This window comes from Phaenicophaeus curvirostris, chromosome 11, assembly GCF_032191515.1.
Source record: "Phaenicophaeus curvirostris isolate KB17595 chromosome 11, BPBGC_Pcur_1.0, whole genome shotgun sequence".
NCBI lineage: Eukaryota > Metazoa > Chordata > Aves > Cuculiformes > Cuculidae > Phaenicophaeus > Phaenicophaeus curvirostris.
The window spans coordinates 19,797,540-19,821,840 of NC_091402.1; the positions used below are offsets into that span (position 1 = coordinate 19,797,540).

Genomic DNA, 24,301 nt, shown 5'->3' on the forward strand with positions numbered 1-24,301 from the left:
CATCTGTTTACAAATACTGATTTACGCCATAATAAGCTGTCCACTAGCAGCACACAAGGTTTCCTGCAGAAACAAAGGTATGCAGATATTGACCTAAATATACAAGTGAAGCACATATCTCCACATGTTTATACGGAGACTCGTATTTCAATCACTACAAATCCCAGCGGAAGCATTTGACTAAAACTCTCCGAGGTAGGTAGGAATCGTTGGACTCGATGATCCGGTGGGTCTCTTGCAACCTGGTGATTCTATGATTCTACTCTATGAAATGTCTTTTGCACAGATCAAGACCAGATCAAAGTCTGAGGCTGCAGGACACACACCGAGCTAAGCACCCAGGACATCACCAGCGTTGCTCTTTTCCTCCTGTCTGCAATTCCACACCGGTGGGGACTGGTTTAACTCGTGTGTGCTTAGCAGAGCTGGGGTGAGGTTAAAAGCACAAGGCTCTAACCTGACCTGTGCTTGGATATGTTCACGTTTCCCAAGTGCTACAAACAGGATGAAGCTGGATTTGAATGCGACATAGGGGTTACGTAAGAGAATTCTTAAATGCTTTAAACTGATGTTGCAGCTTTTCAGCTATTCGTATCCTCATCCATACACTCAACACCATAAAATGTGGAAATCCTCATGTCTGCAGAGCAGTCAATAAAATAGGGTGCAGGGGGACTCCCCACATGCTGACAGTTATTCCTGTCAATGCGTATTTTTTAGACATCTATAGACATCTACCAGTTTCTTCGCTGTAGCTGATAATTTCGCCTCTGAGTTATCTTAATTTCAGTTTCACACACTTTTTGCCTGGAAATTAAGGAATACTGTTGTTACTGCAGGTCTAGTCTTGAATTTACTCCTTGCAGAACACACGTTGCTCCTGAATGACAGATACTGTGGAAAGCACAGAGCAAAACCCAGCAGAGAAGGCATGGAGGGTTCCAGCCATAAGCAAGCAAAGCCAGTGTCTTTAGATATGTTAGTAAAGCAGGCACAGTATAAGGACATGGGTCATGTTCTGGTTGTCCATTGGATTTTTTTATAGTACAGTTTATTTTCTTTATTATAAACACATATGAATGCACTGCAGGGCAGAGCTTCCTGGAGAAAGTGGAGTCAGGACCATCAGCACTTTTGGCTATGACGGGGCTTCTTCTTTCTTTGTAATAATTTATAATGCCAGATTTCAGCAGCCCAAGCTCTAGTGCTTCCTACTTCCCTTGAATAACTCCCGAGCTGCTCAGTATCTGAATCTTTTGCAGTTAGCAGGAGCGTTGCCTTTCTCAACACATCTAGTCGTGCCTCTTTTTGCCATGTTTTATAATTCCTCTTTCTACTAGAGAAATACAACTGGAACTGCAGGCACTATACAACCTGTTGTTCAAAGCATGTGGAAGTTTACCAGCTCTCTTCTGCCACAGGAACGGTGATAACGAATTTTTTATGGCTTCCTAAATTAAAACTTGGGAACTAGCTTGATTTAAAGCTACAATTTTCTTCAGTGCTTTGCTTTCCTTTAGTCTGGCCTTTCTCTAGCAGCTAAAAAAACCCTGGGTATTTATTTTAGAATGCTACAAATGTTATAAGATTAATCAATTCTATAGCAAGCTCTTGACTGCTGAAAATGAGAAATCAGGGGATAAATGTAAGTCTGGGGAAATATTTGCAAGCATAAAAATAGTCTGCTACTTACAGTACAGCTTATCTTGTAAACAGCCCAAATATTGCATCAATTAGTATTAATCAAATCGCATTGTGGAGAGTATGCACAGCAATATGAGCAAAAGCTGGGAGAAGAGATTTTTGTTAAGCTTGATCCTCAACTGGAAATGCAAAGTTTATGTACAGATTCTTAGTGTAAGCGTACAGATCAGGGTTACTCAGCTGAAGACTCATGGTGAACATGCACAGCATGAAACTTTTAGGAATCGTGCACATTTCTGTAAAAATATTTTGTGAATTCTCACCATAATATTTTATTTCTTCGTTCAGCATTTTCTTACATGTGAACGTAATCCTCAGTTATACAGCTTCTTTGCCAGCATCAAAGATCTAAAATCTGAGTAACCCTATAGGATATTCTTAATAATCAGTACACAAACTATACATTAAAATGCCAAATTTTGACTCATGCATGGGTAATACATTTAAGCAAGCATAATTATGCCTTTCTGTGTATTTAAATGTATGCCCAAGATAAATGCAAAGTATCTTAGTATATAGATAGATAAATGCAAGATATCTTGCAAGTCCTATTGCAAGAAAATAGTTATCTACTATTTTAGCTTTGTGAATATAGTTCAGCAAAAGAAATGAGAAATTACATGCTCCCTTCTTAAAAGATTTATTATCTCTTTTGGAAATGCCAGAGCAAGGAGAAGGAAAAAGCTCATGCGCAGTGAATTATTTTTCCCTTTTCTGACAACTGTAAGTTTAAAAAGGGTAAAAAATGGATTATAAAATTGATGTAATGAAAAAAAAAATCAGCTTCTTCATGCATCCAATGGTAAAAAGTAACCAATCAAAACTATGAGGAACTGTCAAAGAAAAAATCCTCTGGTTTAAAAAAAGTTTAGCTTTGATCGCTTAGAGAAAAGGCGAAGAACACGTCAAGTGCCTTTTCTTGGCAGGTGACACACAAGGAAAATCCTTTTAAACAAGCTTCCTTTAAAAACCTGTTACCTTCAAAATGATCTCAAATGTAAACATACTAGTGAAGACATAATCTGCATACCCTAGGATCTGGAAGGTAAACAAAAAGTTACAAACATTATTGCTAACGCTGCTTTTGAGCTAACAAGGATCAATTAACAATGCATTACCTTTAACAGGATTTCAACAGTAAAGATGGCTGTGAAAGCATAGTCAAAGTAACCAAGTATCTGCAAGGTATAACACGTGCCACAGTAAGAAATCCATCTAGTAATATTTTCTTACAATTTAGACCACATGCACAACAACACCTGAATTAGTCTAAGAAGGCAGATGGGGAATTTAGACAATGTAGTTTAAAATTCCAGAGAATGTGCAACCATTTTCATTAACTTCAAAAATTATCAGATACCTCTGTACTTAGATATCAGATTTCACCACCAAGGAGTTAAAAGGACCCAATATGCAACACTTTCTTTCACTTCGGAATTTTCTCTATCAGCTTTCACAGATAGTCTCTTCAGACGTAACCAGAGATACAGAATCTTACACAAAGAATAAATACTTATTAATAATATGTTATGGGTTTTTTTAACCAAAGCATTGCATCAAAAATTAAAACTGCAATGAATGCTTCCATATCGCACAGCATTCTACATTTTGCAACATTATATTGTTCCTGTAGAGACCTGGCTAGAGTGTCACAAAGTAAATGAACAAATAAATAAATCACATAAAATCAGCACTACAACTCTTTTTTCTCGCACTTGGAAGCTGCAGCAGAGATTTACTTGTAGGAAATTAAGAAAAAAATCCCATGGAAGTTGTATAGGGATTTACAAAGAATTGTGCATGTGATACTGATGCCAGTGCTGTCAAGAGGAATATATTTCATATATTCCATATATTTCAATAAACCAAGATTTCACCCTTTCAGGGCGGGCATATCATTAGCCTCTAATTCAGCAATCAACATGCACAGCAGTACTAGTTTAGTGTCAACGACCCAGCAATCCAACCAGCAAACAGTTGTGTATAGAAACACATTTGCTGTGGTTCAGCAATTAATAAACTGGGAAGGAGAAATAAAATAAAGAGACAGTACACAAAGGAAGCATATCTATTAGATCATAAAAAGGAATTTTTTTTCCCCCCATGTTCAGATGAAGATCACATCCTTCTGTCCCATGCTGTGGCTGAAAAAACAGGTAAATATTAAAGCCATTCAACAAAGATTAATCAGTAAGAAATTCATTCTAGAGTTAGAAGAAAACACTTAAAGGCATTTCAGTTTCTAAACTTTCATTCTCTTGCTGAGCTGGTTGGTTGAATGAACATGATCCTTCAAGGTAATACCAAGAAAAAGCTGTAGGTCTGGTGCATTTGTGAATATTTACAAGACAGCAACGTCTTCTTCAAAGAATTTACACATTTTACTTGTCTGTGTCCCAAACTGGAATAATCCTTTCAGTTACCACCACTGTCCAGCTATATTTTCCTAGTGCAGGAGGGTGGTTTCTATATAGGCTGAAACAGCACTTGACTCTGAATCAAGGCAATAGCTGAACACTCTTTGATCTTCAGTTTACACGTGAGTTTAGAAAACAGTGAAATTTGCTTAGTTTCTGATTTGGCCAATCAGGAATCCAAGGATTTTGGGGTCCGATGTGGCGGTACTCAAGCTCACTAGTGGTCACACTAGGTTCTTTGAAAGAAGAGGTAATATCCTTACAAATCCTTGCACTCACTAACAGAACGATACTTTGAGTTCCCCAAGACCACATAACAGAGTCAATGAAGGAGAACAGAGGACAAGTCAGAGTCCATTCCCAACATGTTATAAACAATGATCATTTTAATAGGCATTTTTAAATCAGTGCCAAACTCTGAGAGGCACTAGGGGTGATTCAGGACATGCATATCAGGCACATCAGCTGAAAATTATGAAACAAATAAGAACATCATAAATATTATGCTAATCTTGAGCATATTTTATTCTGCTATATTAACACATAACAAAGAAAAAACATTAGGTACATAATAAATGATTCTAATATCTATGATGTTCCATCCGTGAATTACTTGCCTTTAAAGATTTACGTTTTCTAAACAAAAAAAATATTAATTACTTTTCAAAGGAAAAGGAAAATTTTCTCAACTTGAAAATTAAAAACTAAACCCTAGTCTCAAAGGATTATTACCCTGCGAGGATTTATTTCTCTTCAGACATAAAAATGAAGGTCTTACATTATTTCGAAAAGAGTGGCTGCGAATTGGATCTTCTGCTGCTAGAGAAACACTGCTCAGCATGATGAAGACCAGGATGAGATTGGTAAAGATGTGGTGATTGATGAGTCTGTGGCATCCCACTCGAATCCTGAAGAAGAGACATGAAAATATACCCTGTGTGCAAATAGAATCTAGCAGATGGCTAATACACAACATGTTTTCTATTACTCTGCCAACAATAACAGAACAGAGTGACTATCAGCAGTACAAATGCTGAAGTTATTGCTCCGATTTCTAAAAAAACGAGTAAGTTCAGAATGCTATTAAAAATGTACAAAATGCTATTACCTTTAACACTGGGAGACAAACTGATGTGTTTATCAAATTCTGTTAATTTACCATTCATTCAGAAAATTTTAGAAGAGAAGCCAATCTCTCTCCTGTTGAAGTTTTTGGAGTTCGATTCCTAATGCCACTGGAAGGAAGCCCATTACCTCACTGCTAAACCTTGACGGACTAAAACAGTATTTTTCAAAATTATATTTACGGATTGGTGCTGCTGAAAATGAAGAAGGCACTCCCTTCAGGAATCGGTGTTATCTTCTCCTTCATATTTAGCTCTGATATTCTACGGGGCCGAGGGCCTGCTGGTACCTCTGGTTCGTCCTCCTCATCTTCTTCATCTTCACCTACTTTAAATTAAACATTTCATAGAATCATAGAATCACCAGGTTGGAAGAGACCCACCGGATCGTCGAGTCCAACCATTCCCATCAATCACTAACCCATGTCCCTCAGCACCGCGTCCACCCGTCCCTTAAACCCCTCCAGGGAAGGTGACTCACCCCCCTCCCTGGGCAGCCTCTGCCAGTGTCCAATGACCCTTTCCATGAAAATTTTTTCCTAATGTTCAGCCTAAACCTCCCCTGGCGGAGCTTGAGGCCATTTCCTCTTAAAAAACATTGAGGTTTTGTTCATAAGAATATAAAAGCATGGCTTTAGAAATCTATAAATCAATATGTGAACACACATACAGTTGTCACGAGCTTATATTCATGTTTATGCACACATCCATACGTGCCCAAAGTGCACTATTTGGCTTTACTGGCCCTGAGCAGCCTCATCTGAGGTCTCTGCTCACACACCCTGCACATGGGGCCTGGAGCCCCACTTAAGTTCAGCCCTTGACCATCAGAATCCACGCCTGAGATGTCGTACAGGTGCTGAGCTCCGTGGACGGGTCGAGCACTGTGTGCTCAAAACTAAGAGCAGATTTCTGTAACAGCCATTCAGACAGACAGAGGTTATTATTTTTAGATAAGCATGTTGACTGGACTGGAAGAAATGAAGACAAAAGTGATCAAACATCAGCCCTGGAATTTCCTTTCTTGCCAAATGTTTCAGAGAAGTTTAGAACGCGCTCTCACATCCAGGCAGTATTGCCACAGCAGTCTTCAAGCTCACAGTATTAATTCTCACAAGCTGTTTGTACTGCCTTGGAAGCTGTAGGAAAAGATAATACTTAGCAGCTTACAGGCCCATTTATCTGTTGATAACAGAGCACAACTTTCCCGACTTTAAAGGCTTTGATTCGGTGTTCAGCACGAGTAAGTTTAGGGTATTTTAGCAAGCAAACTTCAATGCGTTTGTCTTCTGGCTGGTATTCACATACCTGGTACATCACAGGGTGGATAGGGATCTTTATCCTCCTCTTCTCCTTCTCCATATTCAGAAATTGTCACCTACAGCAATGAAAGGGATGCACAAGAAAAATAAAATTATATATAGCTGGAAGATAAGGTTCAACAGAAAGCAAACCAAGTAATCCTCTGAAGTCAGAGGAGTGATCCCTATGCTTAGTCTATAAGTTTCCTGAAACAGGGTAACTGAGAACAGAGGAGACCTAACAGTTTAATGCATATTTTTAAAAGATGATTTTTCTATAGTATCCACATTCTTCTGGCTGCATAGATCACAGTAAGACCATAACCAACAGGCTTTGGTAAAAATTACAAGACTGTTCAAACATTCTGCTAAGTGTTTATCGTTCACTCACCTGTCCCATTGCATTTATCAAGCAAAATACCTACAAAGATCCTAAAACAACATCATTTTTTTCTAACATTAACTATTTCATGCTCTAAGAACTTTCCTTCTCTGCATATCCTGAAACAAAAAGGATTTTCTGAATTAAGATTGTCTGTGAGTTCTGGTGCTTTGCATCCTAAGTTTCCTTTGCCTGGAAAAATAATGTATGGATGATGGATTCATAAAATAAATTATACAACACTAAAATTGATTGTTAGCAAAGAATATTTTTAGAATAAACACCTTACTATCCTTGGGCTTCTTTTGGTCACCTTCTGACTTCTCGCTTTTTTTATTTTCCAGACTCTCTTTTCTACAAAACAATACAACAACAATTACAAAGCAAGTCATGTAAAGACAGAAGATTTTAAGTGAGCTGCACCCATTCTATGAAAAGTTAGAACATACCTAAAATCATAGAGTAAAATAAAATTATTTGCACAGCTGCAGGTGTCAGAGCAGTAAAATCTATGGTATTTGAATGCAATGATCTATTTAAAAGAATTTTGAATATAATTCCAGAAGCTAATCCCTAAAAAATTCAATGCATGATTACAACTCCTTTCTAGAGGGATAAACTGTGCCCTTGGACTCATGCAAACCACTTGCACTGATTTCAACAGGCCTGCACTGATTTCAAAGGAAAGTTTTCTTCTTGTCTATATAAGGCTTAGAGAAGGGATTCCACAGGGAGCCGAGCACTGGCAACAACAGATAGATTCTTGTTCTAATCGTGCAATAAATCCTGCCACTGCAATGTTTAAATACCAGTTAGCTTATCTTTATGTCCTCAATTCACCCTATTTTCCCGATTACTACCCAACTTTTATCTGAAATGATATTAATTGGGTCTTCATTTAATATCTAAGAAAACTCTTTCATTTGATTCCTGAGTCCAATAGATTTTGGAGATGGTAAAGACATTCATACAATGTAAAGAAAATCCTTATGAAAGAACTCAGTACCCTCTTCCTTCCCTCTCCTGTTTATTCATCATGCCCATGCTATTTTACCTCGCATTCTTCTTCCTTTCCTTTTCTTCAGCTTCTTCTTTCTGAGCTGTATTTAGACTTTCAGCATCTGCCAAGTTATCCACAGCAATGGCCAAGAAGACATTTAGCAAGATATCTATTTCAAATCATTTTAAGGACATTACGCCATTCTACGCTTGCTTGGTTTATTATCAGCATAAACACTGTCAATGTGAGAGATATAAAATTCATGTTCCCAACCTACAGCACAGAGATTTGTGATGCTGGAGCACAGTGCAAATAACACTCATTTAACGGACTGGATTAATAATGGGTGTAAAATGAGCAGGGATCCATTAGGGTCACTGATTTTAAAACAGAACGTTTGACGTATTTTTTAAATAATTGAAATTCAACTTTATGCTAGCCTGAGCAACTGTCACATATGACACAATGTTTATTAGAAGTGAAGATGGTTCAGGCACTTTGAAAAATCCATTTTTATAACACACCATCTTCCGTGTCTCCAACAATTAAAACATAATTCTGTATTTCAGTCTATATCAGTTAAGTACAAATACTGATACAAGTACTATATAGTGCAGAAAATAGAATCTTTTTGCCCTTTTATCAGCTGATGTTTTAAGAACTGAGAATGACACTAGTTTCTGTTGCTACATGGGATCAAGAACACTGGAGGCAGAGAAGGGGAATGCTTCAGCAGGCTTAATCCTAGCTGACTCCACATTTCTCCATGCAGATTTCTCTCATCTGGTCCCTTCACTACACAGAGGATCACTGGCTCCGCTGTCAGGTTGTGTCAGAATTGACAAGAGCTCTCGCAAGTGTCAAAAGGATGAACAGGAAATTACAGCCATAGAGACCAGACTACATCCATGCATTTTCAGAGGGAAGAGACATCAAATAGAGACAAGCAGGTAGAATAAGGCTGGTTTCCCACTGAAGGAGGAAAAAAATTCTCTGATTTCTGCCACTGTGGTGGCTGGAGATAGACTTGGAGATCACTGCAGTCCCCTTCATTAGGGATTGGGTGTACAAAGAAAAGTCTATTTAAGTCTACTTAGCACCTGCAGAATTTCCACTGCATTTTACTCCCTCCTAGAGAAATTCTGCATATGCCCTTGGCACACACTCCCATTTGGAGATGTTTCCAGTGACTGCAAAGGATACAGTTACCACAGATGAAGAGGATAATGAAATATATACAGACAATCATGCCTGACGATGACGGGCCCCCATATGCCATTATGCCATCATACATAACGGCGTTCCAGTCTTCGCCTGTTAGAATCTAAGAAGCAGATATATTGTTAGTAACTCGTCATCGAAAAGAGCAAGAGAAATACATTTCCTCTGCCCACAATACACAATAAGGCTAATCTTCTGTCTACATAAACAATACGACAATCCTTTCATGCATTGTTTTAAAATTTCCATTTAAAGAAATAGCTTCTGAAAACTTGAGTTTGACTCTACGAGCTTTGATTTCAAGGTATGCATTTACATCACTGGATTAAACCAATTAGCCTAATTCCACTATCCAAAACGGGGAAAACAAAAGGATCCTAAAATAGTGAGAAGTAAACAGTCCTATCTTTTCACAAAAGTTCTATCTTTTCACAAGTAACAGACACGTTGCTTTAAAATTTTAATAAACCCAACAGTATCTCTTTAAAGAAATTCATACTTGTTTTTATATAATAGTAAGTGATGCGACCAATATGCAAGTATACAAGGCTTCCCACTTTTTCCTGCTTGGGAATAGCTGAACTTTCATATAGCTAATCATAGAATTGTTTGGTTGGAAAAGCCCTTTGAGATCGTTAATTCCAACCACACCTCTCCACTACTAAACCATATCCCTAGCCTCATCTACCCATCTTTTAATGAGGTTAAAGAAAATAATTTGATTAAAATAAAAATAGCATTCTATCTCTTTTTTCTAGTCATGTATTTGATGGATAGAGGAGATTTAATTTTGTGAATAGTATGATAGCTATGCTGCATAGATAGATAGATCAAATGAGACGTGAAACAAATGGTATAAATGATGCAGTTACCAGAGTACTGAATTTAATGAGCAGAAGGCTACTTAAAGTGAACCGAATAAATAGTGTACATGATTTTATTTTCAGGCAACGTGATCACTTAAACAGTTTCGTTGATCTTCAAAGTTAATATGTTTTATACGGGATGAAAGAAAGTTACCTGGAATACAGTTAAAAGAGCTTGTGGAAAATTATCGAAGGTGCTCCGTTTTGTTTGAGTTTCATCAAAATTAAATTTGCCTCCAAACAGCTGCATTCCAAGCAACGAGAAGATTATGATGAAGAGGAAAAGCAGAAGCAACAGTGAAGCAATGGACTTCATTGAGTTTAACAAGGATGCTACCAAGTTGCTCAGGGATGCCCAGTGCCTATAAATTAAAATGCGTGTGTTAACACACACCAACAGAAAAAACCCAAACAAAACAGTAAAAGAGCAGTGCACGGTGAAGTATTACAAAAGAATCACTGATCACTCATCAACTATCCCTAAAGTTAGCAGTATTAGTTAATCTTACCTTGTTACTTTAAAAATACGCAGGAGACGAACGCAGCGAAACACTGAAATTCCAAGGGGTGACATAATTTCTAACTCCACCAAAATGGTTTCAACAATGCCACCACAAACAACGAAGCAATCAAAGCGGTTAAAAAGAGAAACAAAATAAGCCTGAAGGCCCAAGCTGTACATCTTTACTAACATTTCACAGGTGAATAAAGCCAGAAGAACTTTATTTGCGATATCTGGAATAAAACATTAAAACAAACACAAACATTCCTGAGTTGTCACATAGATTCCAGTTTTACTTTAACATATTAGCTCTATACTTTTGCTTAAGGAGGAAATATTGCTTTTGCATGTTGGACTGTATTTGATGCCTACAGGGCAAGGTTACACAAGGATGTAAAGCTTCCTGCCACCTCTAAACTATTCATCTTTCCAAGAAGTTGTGCGGTTCATGGCTGCTCAACTCACCGCTTGAGTCCACTCTGTAACTTAAGCAACACAGCCCACAGTATGTTCTGCTATGCCAGTTTCCATTTCCTTCCTCATACTTCAAGCATGGCTTAACAATAAAAGTACAGGTATTTACAATTTAGTATTGTCAGGTTTTTGCTGGTACACCACTGAGTTGTGTTACAGTCGTGGAAATCAAAGAGATTCAGTCTTTTCTTGTACCTGCCTTTGGCTGGGCTGAATATCCTTCAGGACAGTAACAACAACAAAATGGCAAAGTACAACAGTGGGTAGCCCAAAACACGACAAATAATTTTTGATCATACCTTGGATCTGGGTCAGCCAGTCAGGTTGATTATAATGCTCCGATGAGATAGTTAACGTGTTCAGAAAGACCAAGACAATAACAAGCCAATAAAACGTGACAGATTTTACTGCAGCTCTACATTTTCTTCGATTAAATCGATTCCAGCGACGCCAGCGTCGACTGAAAGTTTGAATAAAACCAAATATATTATTACACAGAAAACACATACAAACTTAAGGAGCGTTTCTTCTGTGCAGAAAATATAGTGCAAGTATGTATGTGAGAGCAGGTGTGTTTTCATATGTGCACAATATTTAGTTGTGTGAATTATAACAAATCGCAGATTAGGGAGCACTAATTTGCTACCCCTTTTTTTAGCTTTCATTACAGATTTTTAAATGTGAACCACAACTTTTGGAGTCTCTAGCTGCCTGTGACAATCAGATTAAGCTGCATTTAACATTTCGTTGAGTAACAAGATACATCTGTCTTCCCAGGCCCCTTACACTTAATAGCAGGAAAGAAAGGGCAATGAAGCAACTTAGAATTCCAGTTACATTTAGTCTGAAAATGTAGGTTTTCAGTTAAGCCACAGGCACAACTCTGCCAGGATTAAACAAGGCAGGAAATGTTGAGGTCAACTTTTAGAAATCTATCCTACGTTAGACATCTCAGCCAGAGACTCCTAGAGATTTCTACTGATGCGCCTTGAAATTGTGTCAGTGAGCAAATGTTTGTGAAATGAATAAGAATGACAATTAAGGACAAGGAAATGAGCCCTACATAGATATAAGCTGGATTCACAAAAGAAATTGTTAGCTTAACTTTGGACTCGTAAAACTAGATTTAACTTCTCTGCTTCACATACTGGAACTTTAGTAAGCCTATTAGTCTCCCTGAGTTGCATTTCCATTTGTGAAACAGAAAGAAAATATATTTCTGGGTCGTAGGAAGAGAAGGATTAGGAAGCACTTGGATATTACCTAAAAGGGAGGCATATAAAATTCATACACCCAGAACTACAGCCGTGGAGTCAGATAATAACTTGTAAGAACTGACAAGTTCTCCATCCAAAATTCAAGGGACAGAGCAGGCACAGGCCCCAGTGGAAGCTTAACCTAGCCCTAAAAGAGCAAAGAACTGAGAAGAGGATGCCTGTATAAGCTTCTTCCTCTGCAAGTTCACTATCAAGCCCCTCTAGCATAAATCTACCGTGATGGAGAGAAGTGGTCTGCTCTCCTTGGTCTGTTCTCTCCTTTCCTTTTTGCCAAAAGTAGCCTTAACTAAGTGAGCCAGACCTGAGAATTGACTGGTGGAAACAGATTTCTTTATTTCTGGGTTGATTTTAGCTAGTCAGTTGTCTGATCCAATTTGTTGTATTGCCACAACACAGAAAGAGCAGGAAGAATGAGTGGCTACATAGAACTATGGCTCTTGAAAATTGTTACAAAGAACTAGATGGGTTTCTTAATACTTCCAGTGTCTGAATTAGCAGGTATTGTATTTAGCAGATATAAATCAGGAATGCTTTAAATCTGCCTTGGAAAATAGAACCAATATGCAATAACACCACCATGAAAATGACTTGAGCTTGGCATTGCATTCAACCATTAACTGAGTTTTCCTTACACACCTTAAATTTGGACTTGCAAATTGTACTTGGGAAATTAATACTCGTTCCAGACATCAGTACAAAGGCATTTCAAGTTGTTGCAGTATCCTAACCATATAAAGGAAAAATATCCTGTCCTGACCTAAAGCACCACGGTATCCAAGAACATGGTTATCTTGCCAGTCCCTGGCTAAGCAGCACTGCATCCATGGCCATCAGCAGGATCGCTCGCTCCCTGGGTAGGTATAACAGCCTTTTTTCACACTTACAGAGCACCCTAACATTGAAGTAAGTGAGATGAAAGCAAGACAAGACTATTGCTTGGATACCTCTACTCATAGGAGCCAAAAGCAATATCAAAGTGTATAACTCACAGCTCTCTGAAGCCAATGGGGCTTTTTTTTTTCCCCAAAAAAGTCTGTGGAATCAGTGACAAAACCGTGGTGTTCATGCGAAAATTAAAAAAAGGAGAATAGGAGGAATTATCTACCTTCCTTAGATTGGTACAAGTACAGAAAGAAATAGTAAGTAGCAGACTGAAGTAGGTCGCCTGTTTTGCCAGAAAAACCTGTGGCTATATAAAATAAGAAAACAAATCATACTGTTTTCACTCCTATTTTTTAGTAAATGCCTCTCCTAGTTTTAACCAAATAGTATGTTCTTTTTTTCTGAAAGAATGAAATGTACCCCTTCCTTTTGAAGAGAAATTCCATTTTCATAAATTTGCAATAACATTATGTTGCTTTAATAAAACTATCATGCATTATTCAGAAAATACAGAAGTTGAATAAATATTAAAATCACAGGGGACACTTAGAGCTGACAGTTTGTTAGAATAAAGCAAATTATTCAATGCTTTTCTCATTAAATAGTTGATAGTTTTTCTTCTTCATAACTATTTATGAGGAAATCATTGTCCTTATAAACGTGTCCCCAGTCTCACTTTCACTCACTCAGGTATTCATGTTTAGATTGGTCCTTCAGGCCCCAGTCTTAAATTTCAATCCACACATGGAAGAATCCAGCTTTGCATTGAGTTTGACTGAACTAAGTGGCAAATCTAGTGTCAGGACTACTAATTCCTAATTACGCTTCTGCCATCACCCTTGAAAATAGAAGCTCACATTCCAAAATGCTCCTAACAAGAGAAAAGAGAGCCACAAATGTCAGCAAAGCAAATCAGGGAGCTGGAGTTCCAAGAGTGTTCGTGGATACTTTCGTCTTAATTGGCAACTGCTAGGAAGAATTTTCAGCCAGTGAAATTTAAAGTACAATAAACAAAGAATAATTACATGAGATTATCATGACGTGTAGATAGTCACAAGGGAAAAGAGAGAGAAGAAAATACTGACCTGAACTTGGATTTTGAAATGGTCTGACTGGAAGAAAAGGAAAACAGATTTGTAAGAATGTGGAAAAAAATAATTAACACAAATAGGTTCTCTTTAGAATTCTGCAAATCAATATATTGAAATGACATACACATACAACAAAGCTTTTAACAGAATGCACCATGAATACTGAAATTCTACTGGCTGTTATTTATTTTCTGAAATACCATTCCTAAAGTCTTACAAATTTTTTAAGTGAAAGAAAGGAAACTTCCTTTAAAACTAATTAAACAAACATTTCATGTAGAAGCTACTTCAAAGTCATGATAATCTGAGCAAATAAACACCAAACACCACGGGATAGAGAAGTAATCCCATACATTCAGTTATTGCCTAAAAAAATACACATCGTCCAGATCATGCACAATTTAAGAGAAAGTGTTTCTTTTTACATATCATGGGAGACTTTCATTCTTTTCTTACTATTTTGGACAATTATTATATTTTAGAAGAGCTTCCAAGAAAACATGGGTCCGCTGGAAGCTTAGTGGAATTGCTTTATGACTTCATAACTTGAGAATTTTAGGAGTGCTTAAATGTCTAATACTAAACTACTGAAAGGCAAAAAAAGGGTCCTACAATGCTTAAATATTTAAAAAGAGTTTTGGCTATATAAACAATAGGGAAAGAATGATTCTTCTAAATTTTGAGATGATGAGGGTGGGTACTTGAAAACAGTCCGTATACTCACCATAAACTCCCACAGCATGCTGGGTTCTCTCCTTCTCCACTCACGTTCTCTGTGTTCACTGATTCAGTTTCACTAGTGGGCATGCTTGCTGTCAGGAGACAGAAATTGCTTTAAATTGATAGCCAAGCAAGTCCTTACACAGCATGTGAACTCCTGTTCTATTGCAAGAATATTTCCACTTTTTGCAGGTCTAATGAGAGCTTGGAAGATCTAAGGAATAGCAGATGAAACTAGACACTTTATGTGTCTTAAAAAAGCAAGCACACAGAATTCCAGAGTGTATTGGAGCTTCTGGTTTTTTGTTTTTTTCCACGATTCAACATAAGTTTGAGAAACCACTACAGAATATAAAGCGGAGGAGTTCTGTAATGAAGAGCATGCTATCCCTAGTAAAGAAATAAACCTGAGCTAGATTTCACGACCTTTCATTTTAGGAAGTGTTCTGTTACCACTCTGCGGGTGTTTATAAGTTTAAGTGTCATTAATATGCTCACTAATTCCAAGAAATTTCTCCTGAAAATAGGAATTATCACACCGATCATATTGACTATATTTTACTTCCCTTAACAAGGCAAGATGCTAGAAAGTAATTGTACCTGCAAATATTATATGAACAGACAGGAAGAAGGACTGGGAATGCAGAATCGTACTACAAAACATGGTAAGAATTACTAGCAATATAAAGGGGATTATTCCATTTGTTACACAGCGAATTATGTACCTAGAGTGGATCATTACTGAATAGTTAGCAATTGTAGCTCAATTTTTTAGACAAAACTCATTTGTAGGTTGGTCATCACCGGTTATCTTCAAATCAACTGAAATATAGAGGGAGGACAACATATGTCAAATCACATTAGGAAATGAATAGCCAAAGTTCTCATTACTTCCTAGGGGAGAACACTATTTCCATGTTCTTCCCATGAAAGGAAAGCCTCAGGAACAATAAAAGTGTAAAATTAATGTTGCTGTCCCCATAAAGGTAAGTCAGCATAACATGAAATGTTAAACACAGAGCTGGCATAACAAAGAAAGATCAAAACGTGCATGCAGGTGTTTGAATAAATAAGGCACTTCAGGCAGTAAGCAGAGCAAAATCTTCCCTCAAAAAGGTTCTCCATTTCCTTATGGTTCTTCTGAAACATTACTGTAGTTGCTTTATACCGGAAAAAACCCTGGTTCACACCTGCAAGTGGCTCAATTCCAATATTATGCTTCTCTTTATAAATCAGTTGTAAAAAAGTGAACATTGCTAGTCTTGTGTGAACTTCACAGCTTCCAGTCCCAGAGTTCAAAAGGAATTTCATTGAGAAGTAAAGCAGACAATCTTTGATGAGATCCAAATTCAAGCATTAAACTTTCAAAGGGCTTAGGAAAAAAAAAAAAATTAGACAACTACTGCAGACAGTCTCAGATCTTCAGAACTAATAGTTTTTATTTTAAAATGCCAGGCTCTTTTGCACTGAATGCAAGGAGTTTCCCTGTCTGGTAAAGAACTGAAATGGTTGTCTGGTGGTGGGTGACTTGTACGCAGTCAGGAAACAACCTTCTAGACACCTAGTGGTGAACATCTTAGCCCTTGTGATAGGCAACTGCAAAATATGAGCGCAGAATTCATTTCATACACTGTTATTAAGAACTGAGGTGAAAACAGAACTACGCCCACTTTTGCAAGCGTTATATGTGCAATGCACCTCACATTTGTGTTTCAAATTTATTCTTTTCTCATCTAAAAGCAGCACCTAGAATCCAGCTCCTCATCCAGTGTCACTCAGTGTCACACAAATGCTCTTTGTTTTAATACATACCAAAAAATTTTTAAACAACGACGTGGAAAGTAATGTAATTTTAATGCACGTCTACCCAGACTTGATGCATTAACCCACTATATGAAACACCAGCCCTTTTTTAACACAACTGCATGAAAAAATCCCTTTGGTCCTATTGAAGCCAATATAAGTTTTGTTAATTATTAAATACAGCCAGACTGTTACACTCTATTTCACACAGGGTTATTGCCCTGGCCCTGTTAGCGACTTGCAGGTGCTATTTTACAAAAACACAAGATGAAAAAAAGAACCGCAGACAGGTCAGTTTACATTAGAAACTCAGCTATCATTATACTGCAATTTATATGCTAAAAGGAAAACTTGACAGAAGTACTGAGAAAGGCACCACGTGGAAGCCTAGCACCAGCAATGCTAGCAGGTTATTAAATCTTTAGCCAGAAGAAAACAGCAACAGCTCTGCATGACCACATCCACTCTCGCTAATGCAAGCAACCTGGCAAGTCTTGAACAGGCTGATGATGACCACAGCTCTTTAAGGGTGGTGTTCGCTGAGCCAAGAACAGCACACAGAACAAACCCCTGAATGACTGTCTGACCTCAGTAAAGCCAGCTTTGAGATGTATAAAGTGGTACTCCAGTATTCAAAGGAAGATATCAATTTTTTTCCATTCCTTATTCACCTTTTGCCTCTATTTTACTGGCATTCTTCTGTAATGATAGTCTAGATTTCTAGACAACGTCAGCTCTCTTCTATTACAGTAACTGGTTTCATAAACAAAGAATGCTTGCCTTAGTCAGTATGGACAACCCATATCGCATGCAGCTTAATCTTTCCTAAGTACACACATAAGAAAACAGATTGGTTTTCTCATGTTGAATACTGTGTTCAATACTTGAATCCTGTGTTCAGTTCTGGGCCCCTCACCACAAGGAGGATGTTGAGGCTCTGGAGCGAGTCCAGAGAAGAGCAACAAAGCTGGTGAGGGGGCTGGAGAACAAGAGGAGCGGCTGAGAGAGCTGGGGGTGTTTAGCCTGGAGAAGAGGAGGCTGAGGGGAGACCTCATTGCTCTCTGCAACTACCTGAAAGGAGGTTGTGGAGAGGAGGGAGCTGGGCTCTTCTCCCAAGGGACAGGGGACAGGACAAGAGGGAATGGCCTCAAGCTCCGCCAGGGGAGGTTTAGGCTGGACATTAGGAAAAAAATTTTCAGGGAAAGGGTCATTGGTCCCTGGCAGAGGCTGCCCAGGGAGGGGGTTGAGTCACCTTCCCTGGAGGGGTTTAAGGCACGGGTGGACGAGTTGCTAAGGGACATGGTTTAGTGTTTGATAGGAATGGTTGGACTCGATGATCCGGTGGGTCTCTTCCAATCTGGTGATTCTATGATTCTATGTTATAATTATTGTTTACTCCAAACAGTTTTCAGATTTTGGAGCAGGGACTTCAAATGCCACTCCAAGACATAACACATCTAACACAGAGCTAAGGGCAAGTCAGTGTCCATCAGCACTGCTGCGTCCTGGCCAGCTGGAGCTGGAAGAAATAATTCCACAATCCTGCAATATGACAATTTAGTGTCACTGTAGAATCTAGAAGCCAGCTAAATAACACCCTGAATTATTTAAATGTATAGCAAATACTATTAACAGAAGTATTATTGTTGGATATATTTTCCTCTAGAAAGTATATAGCTAATATTTTAATCTGGTTCAACTTCAGCTATGCATTTTTGATTCACAGGCTGATCTCCACACTGATGCACCTTGAGTGGCTTTCTGGTTACACGTGCTGAAGAAAAAGAGCTGCAGAAATGGAGTGATCTGTATAGCTAGTCAGATAGTCAGTAATAACTTCTGAAGAGAAGCTTAAAATTATTAAAAAGGTACTATAATGCAAAATTTTAGATCAACCTTGCAAAATGGTCATCTTCTGCCTGCTAGTGACATCCAATCACTTCCACGAGCTCCAAAATTCTCCTATTCCTTTCTCAAATTAGGAGATTGCTTTTCTGAATCCTTTACACCACATCTTTCAGGCAGTCAAACAGGAAAGCAGAATAAAACAAAAAAATCCCCCAAGAGTCAACATTATAATTGCAAATCCATCCCCAATTTTCCTAAGTCTGCTGTATGCCCAGAAAATGCACCAGAAGGAGGTGATACGATCTATTCTGACTGTGAAGCAACTGTGAAGCTCCTCAGGGTATATTCAATTTACAGAGGGGCTGCCCAGGTAATATTCTATGTGATATTGCAGCAAGGTATCTGTTTTCATAGAGCAGATTTAACGCCTACACTATCAACAATCATTCTTATAGGCTCCCTCTTTATATAAGCAACTCAGTATAGGGGTGAATGGCTGCATAGCAGTGGAAAGAGAACAAAATCATCAGCCTTTACTACAGAAGCTTCACTGAACCAACCACTTCTAGCCCAAAAGATGGACACTACAAATCTTGACAGTTATAAACTCTACAGCTGCGCTGCTTTTAATGGAAATAGAGGCAGGGGTGATATGGAAAAAAAAGTTTAGGTTGGGATTTCTAATCCAGTGGTATTCTAACTTCGAGATATTCACATCAGTGTAAGAGTCTCACAAATACAAAAATAAATAGATCTAGGCAACAGATTTGTACTTCGTAAAAAATCCTACTCATAAAAGGTCTACCTGCCCTGCAAGACACAGATGAAACTAAGCCAGCACACACACACTCAAGAAGGCTTTTGACTAGCAAGGTCAAGTACCAGCAGCGAGACAGCATTTGTGGCTGGTAGACGACAGCAAGTTTTCATCTTATTCCATGCAGTTTCATGAGTGACATCAGAACCTGCCAGTTTAAAGGCTGCGTTGAAACACATCTCCAAATGGCATCCAAGGTCTTTTAGCAATTTTTCTGGAAAAATAATTCCAGACTATAAAATTGTGTTGGCTATTAGGCAATATATGCAAGTTACACAAGTAATTTCAAGCAGACTCAGTATTCGTAGAAAATTAGTCCATTAGGTCCCAGCAATTTCTAACTGAATATTCTGCATTCTCTACAGTAACTACATCAAATTAGTCAGCCTCGGTCTGAGCCACAATAGTGACTCTTACAACAGCAAGGAAGTCAGTTGCTCCAAGAACTTAGTTGTAGGTAGGATTAAAACTAGATCTGCCAATTAATACAACAGTAATTATGTCAAAATAATACATTAAACGAGTATTAAAAAAGTGCAGATTTGAAAATAACTATCATTTTCTAACCCCTCTGTCCATCTCCATTGTGGGTCGGAAAGGAATAAAACAAGAGTTACAGAAACAAAACCATCAATAACAAGAGGAGATACAGTGAAAGTTCGTTATGTTTTGCTAGAGTCTATATTAAAAGTATTATAACTTTTTATTATAATTATTTTAATTATATTTATTATAATTATAATATTGTATTATAATAGTAAACATTATCATCTCACTGTTCTAAGCTCACACTATGATCCCTTATAAAGCTTGTAAAATACTTTGATTAATTTCTTCATACTTGAATTTAAAATACTTTTTTTTTTTTTAATCTAGTTTACCTGACTTTTGAAAAAGAAAACCTATACAGTGACAAGAACTGTCACAGACAAAGACACTCGAGTGGAAATCTAAGCAGATTAAAGACTATTCCTTAGGAAGGTAGAGCACAGCATCATCAGTCTAGGTCAAACATGCAATTAAAAGAGCAGAACTCCATGCGTGAGTGTCGACATGCTAAAGACGTGTATGCCTTTGTTATAGAAAATGCATACACTGTGTGCTTTCAAAAGCTAGCACATCAAATGCAGTCTTGGCACAAAAGGAAGTTCAACTGCAAATCAGAACACGTTTTACCATGTTTATTGGAAGAACGGCCAAAGCACCTAAGTCTGCTTTTCTTCTTCTCTTCCATTAAGTCAGCCAGAGTAACCCCTTGGGGTCAAGCACATGTAATCCCAGCATTGACACAGCAGATGGCAGCAGTTGCAACGCAAAAAAATAAAGACGTGTCCAAATATACACCACCAGCAATTTTAGGGAAAATAAATTTAAATTACCAGCAGCATAACTAATCAGAGCTAAATCTCTCAGCTGTCACTGATTTTTGCATTTTGAGCTAAATTCACAATGCTTTCAACTGAATGGATGTTACTCAGCGACTTCAGGATAACCAGCTATTGGTTCGTAACAGAGACTTAATGACTTTTTACTAAGGCATATTTACTGTTCCAGCAGTTAAATGCTATTCCATTATCCAACAGAACTGAATACCCACCCACTATGAGTAACAGAGATGTATGAATACAGGGGGGTCATGTACAAATGACTTGACTTAATGACTTCTCTGGTTAGAAATTTTAAGATGCAGGGGCTGCAGGAACCAAAACTACATTTAAAATGCTTATGTAAGACTACTAATCACTGATTTAACTGCCTCTGAAATCTGTACCTTTTCCTGCCACAGAAAGATCTTCTGTATCCTAAACCCACACCTCTTCCACATCATTGAGGAGCATTATGGTGATCCTCCATCACCATAAATCAGCAGTAATCTTGATCATTCAGAGGTTTAGATATTCAAAGTAGGAACATAGCTCCCTAGAAGGCTGCAAACGATTTTTCTGCCTGTCTAAGGACCTATCCCTACCTTATGCTTCAAATACAGTTTTAGAAATGCATCACCAGTATATTTGGACTACATCTATTTCCTAAGCTTACTACTCAAGATTATTAACCCGGTGATAACTAGCTAGATTTCACCTGACTCCCAAACAGGTAGCTCTCTATCATAACTACACTCCCAGCCTAAAAGCTTCCCATGGGATAAATGGATAGCTTGTGCTGTCATCATATCCCCCATGTTATATGATCTGTAGCAGAGCATGTCTTGAATGCAAGGAGGTGAAGCAATTCAGCAACTTCTCCTCCTTTACACCCTTTTGCAACTGATATTAAAAACAAAATTCAAAGTCATGTACTGAAGTACACGTGCACAAATGCAGAGGAGTGTTAGAAGACTGCTTATTCCCTGTAAAGCTCCACTCAAAATCCACACGCATGCCTGAAATTAAATTCTTGGGGTTTGTTTTAAAGTTCTTTTAATTACTCTCCACCTCCTATCTTTACTTTGCAAGTCTCCTCCAACTCTTAACTTACCCTGAATTATATCGAAGTTAACAACTTAGGGCCAAAAGCTCTCTCAATCTCAACAACTACACAAAAAAGTATTTTTGATTTATGGAAGATTTAAATGACCTAGAAACTGATACAGGAATGCTAGAGCAAATAGCTCATTTGCAGTATATTGGCAACCAATCAATTTAAACAGGATGCAAAAAGTTCCTGGGATTTCATCTGCAGGCTTGCCAACCAAACCCATCAGCACCACAGCTGACAACACAGCTGTCCAATGCTCTACGCAATTTCAGCAACACCTACAATTTTGCATGAGTCTTGTACAATATGTATTTACTTCATAAAATGTGCAACCTTTAACTTTGCAATCCTAGGATTCTATACTGACACTCAAACCACAGTTCACGTATTCCTGCCATACAACATTAGTAACAATAACGAAGTACAGTGAACTCTCTGGCTTTGTTTGCTCTGCTCCAGATAAAAACTCTGCTTGTGCTACAGATTTTCATATAGACAGCGATTGGTCCTTTCTGGGTGATGCTGGCATCACATCAACCCACAAGGCGCTTTCCAGGATCCCACAGACATCACTGTTTCCTTCCAGTCAGTAACACAGAGTCATATCTCCTGCCTTTACTGCAAACTAAAGGACTTAAAACATTCTGAAACTCAAAAATATGAAGATGTTAAAAAACTCAACTACTTGCAATACAGACGTAAGGTTTAAAAACAGATCGCTCAATAGCAAACCACATTAACTTTCACTCTTCTGCTTCTGAAAAGTACTATGGTTTAAAAGAACAGTTCACAATAAATTAGCAGCCCTAGAAGAAAAAGTACAGTAGTAACGTATTGTTTCAACTCAGAAAATATTCTGAGTTGCCTTTGACAAACCACTTGTAGATGCATTTTCTTTTATGTACTCAATGCTATCTAAATGAATAAATACCATGACTTTCCAGAGCACCACAGGAATAGTAAAGTACAATTTTGTATTAGTGTATATATTGAAATTTGAATTTTAATCTTATGTTTAGTATTAAATAATAAACTTCATCTTAAATCCCTTTTCTCATGGATTTACTGTGATACTTAGTGACACAGAGCTTGTATGCACTAACTTTTACAGAACACAGATGAAGCAAAGTTTTTAAGTCTCAGTAGTGACTGAGTGCAGACAATAATTTGTACATGAACAGCTCAAAGCAGAATTTATTTTAAGACTTTAAATGATCTTCCATTACTAAGTATCAATATATTAACGGACGTGATTGCTCTGCTAACAAACACTCTTGCAAACTGGAAATCAGAAAGTCACACAGATAGGCTGCATTCACCCCAAGCCCTTTAAAGCTGTCAGACTGTCCCACACAGAAGTAGTACAGAGTAAAGAACACGTACTGTTCCGCTTGCCTTCTTCATCAACTTCTTCATCATTCTCAGGGTCAATGTCTTCTGCCTGTGTAATCCAGTCTAAATATCCCTTCAGATCTTCTTCAAGCTGCTGTTTTTCACGTAGTTTCTGGAAGTCCCCTCGGGCCTTGGCTTTTTCTCTTTCCTTGGAAAATTCTCTATCAAATTCAGACAAAGTAGAAAAAAAATACTGATTATCAAAATCTCAGATGCTTTGACCTAAGTCTTGACATTACAGAAGAACATACTGACAGAGAAAACAAACTGAATAAACTACACCAGAGATTTTGAGAGTTTCTTTGAAAACAAGACAGTGATGCAAAGAAGTCATGGCAAATCCCTACCATCTCACATAAAAACTTTCAGAGCTTTCATTATTCAATTGGAAATTAAGTGGTATTTTTAGCTCTTCCTATATCAAAAGTGTCCTCTCCCTCCTCATTTTAGTTAAGAGCTCTTCTACACACTTTTTAAAAAATCATTATCTATGTAGCCATTATCTAATGGCTACAAAGAAAACTCAACTTGCAGTAATGATGCAATTTCAGAAAGAAGAGTATTAGTTTTAGTGAAGAAGAAATTCTGATAGCCAGTACTAAAATCCTTTCTCTTCCAGCCAGGGTTTATTGGCCGGGTCCAAACAAACTTGTTTCAGTACGCGGTTCACAGAATTCCACTAACAAGCTCTCTCTTCCTCACATCATGCACAGACACCTGTGCTGTTTGAGATCTGGACGTTTTGCCCTTTTTCTCTTCCTAACAGAACCTAAAAATCCTCTTCTCACAGATCAGAAATTCATCCTTCTATCGAAATTGAATCATCTGCCTCTTTCTCCCTGTCTTAAGACAGCGTATTTGACTGTCTAGTTCACCTCTGTGATTTCGGTCAATTCCTAAATTATCATGGAATGATAATTAAGTCACACTCTTTGAAAAGATGATTTGATAAAATGGCTGAAGTCTCTCCTAACCTGAATTATTCCATGAATCTACAATTTC

General features: G+C 37.8%; 1 protein-coding gene across 16 annotated transcripts in view; it reads right to left on the minus strand.

The window, feature by feature from the left end:
* The window catches only part of CACNA1D (calcium voltage-gated channel subunit alpha1 D), a 184,892-nt gene that overhangs the window by 48,002 nt on the left and 112,589 nt on the right, over positions 1–24,301 (minus strand). For 9 of the 16 annotated variants that reach the window (XM_069866272.1, XM_069866268.1, XM_069866266.1 and 6 more), the window contains exons 9-21: positions 23,291–23,460; positions 14,966–15,053; positions 14,236–14,262; positions 11,291–11,451; positions 10,525–10,750; positions 10,170–10,377; positions 9,132–9,252; positions 7,983–8,097; positions 7,213–7,282; positions 6,554–6,623; positions 5,429–5,573; positions 4,900–5,029; positions 2,823–2,882 (exon numbers count right to left, since the gene is read on the minus strand). In XM_069866272.1, the coding sequence (XP_069722373.1) occupies positions 2,823–2,882; positions 4,900–5,029; positions 5,429–5,573; positions 6,554–6,623; positions 7,213–7,282; positions 7,983–8,097; positions 9,132–9,252; positions 10,170–10,377; positions 10,525–10,750; positions 11,291–11,451; positions 14,236–14,262; positions 14,966–15,053; positions 23,291–23,460 (1,591 nt within the window). Of the gene's footprint in view, positions 1–2,682; positions 2,743–2,822; positions 2,883–4,899; positions 5,030–5,428; positions 5,574–6,553; positions 6,624–7,212; positions 7,283–7,982; positions 8,098–9,131; positions 9,253–10,169; positions 10,378–10,524; positions 10,751–11,290; positions 11,452–14,235; positions 14,263–14,965; positions 15,054–23,290; positions 23,461–24,301 lie in introns of all 16 variants that reach the window. The other 7 variants (XM_069866271.1, XM_069866267.1, XM_069866265.1 and 4 more) reach the window with 2 other exon arrangements.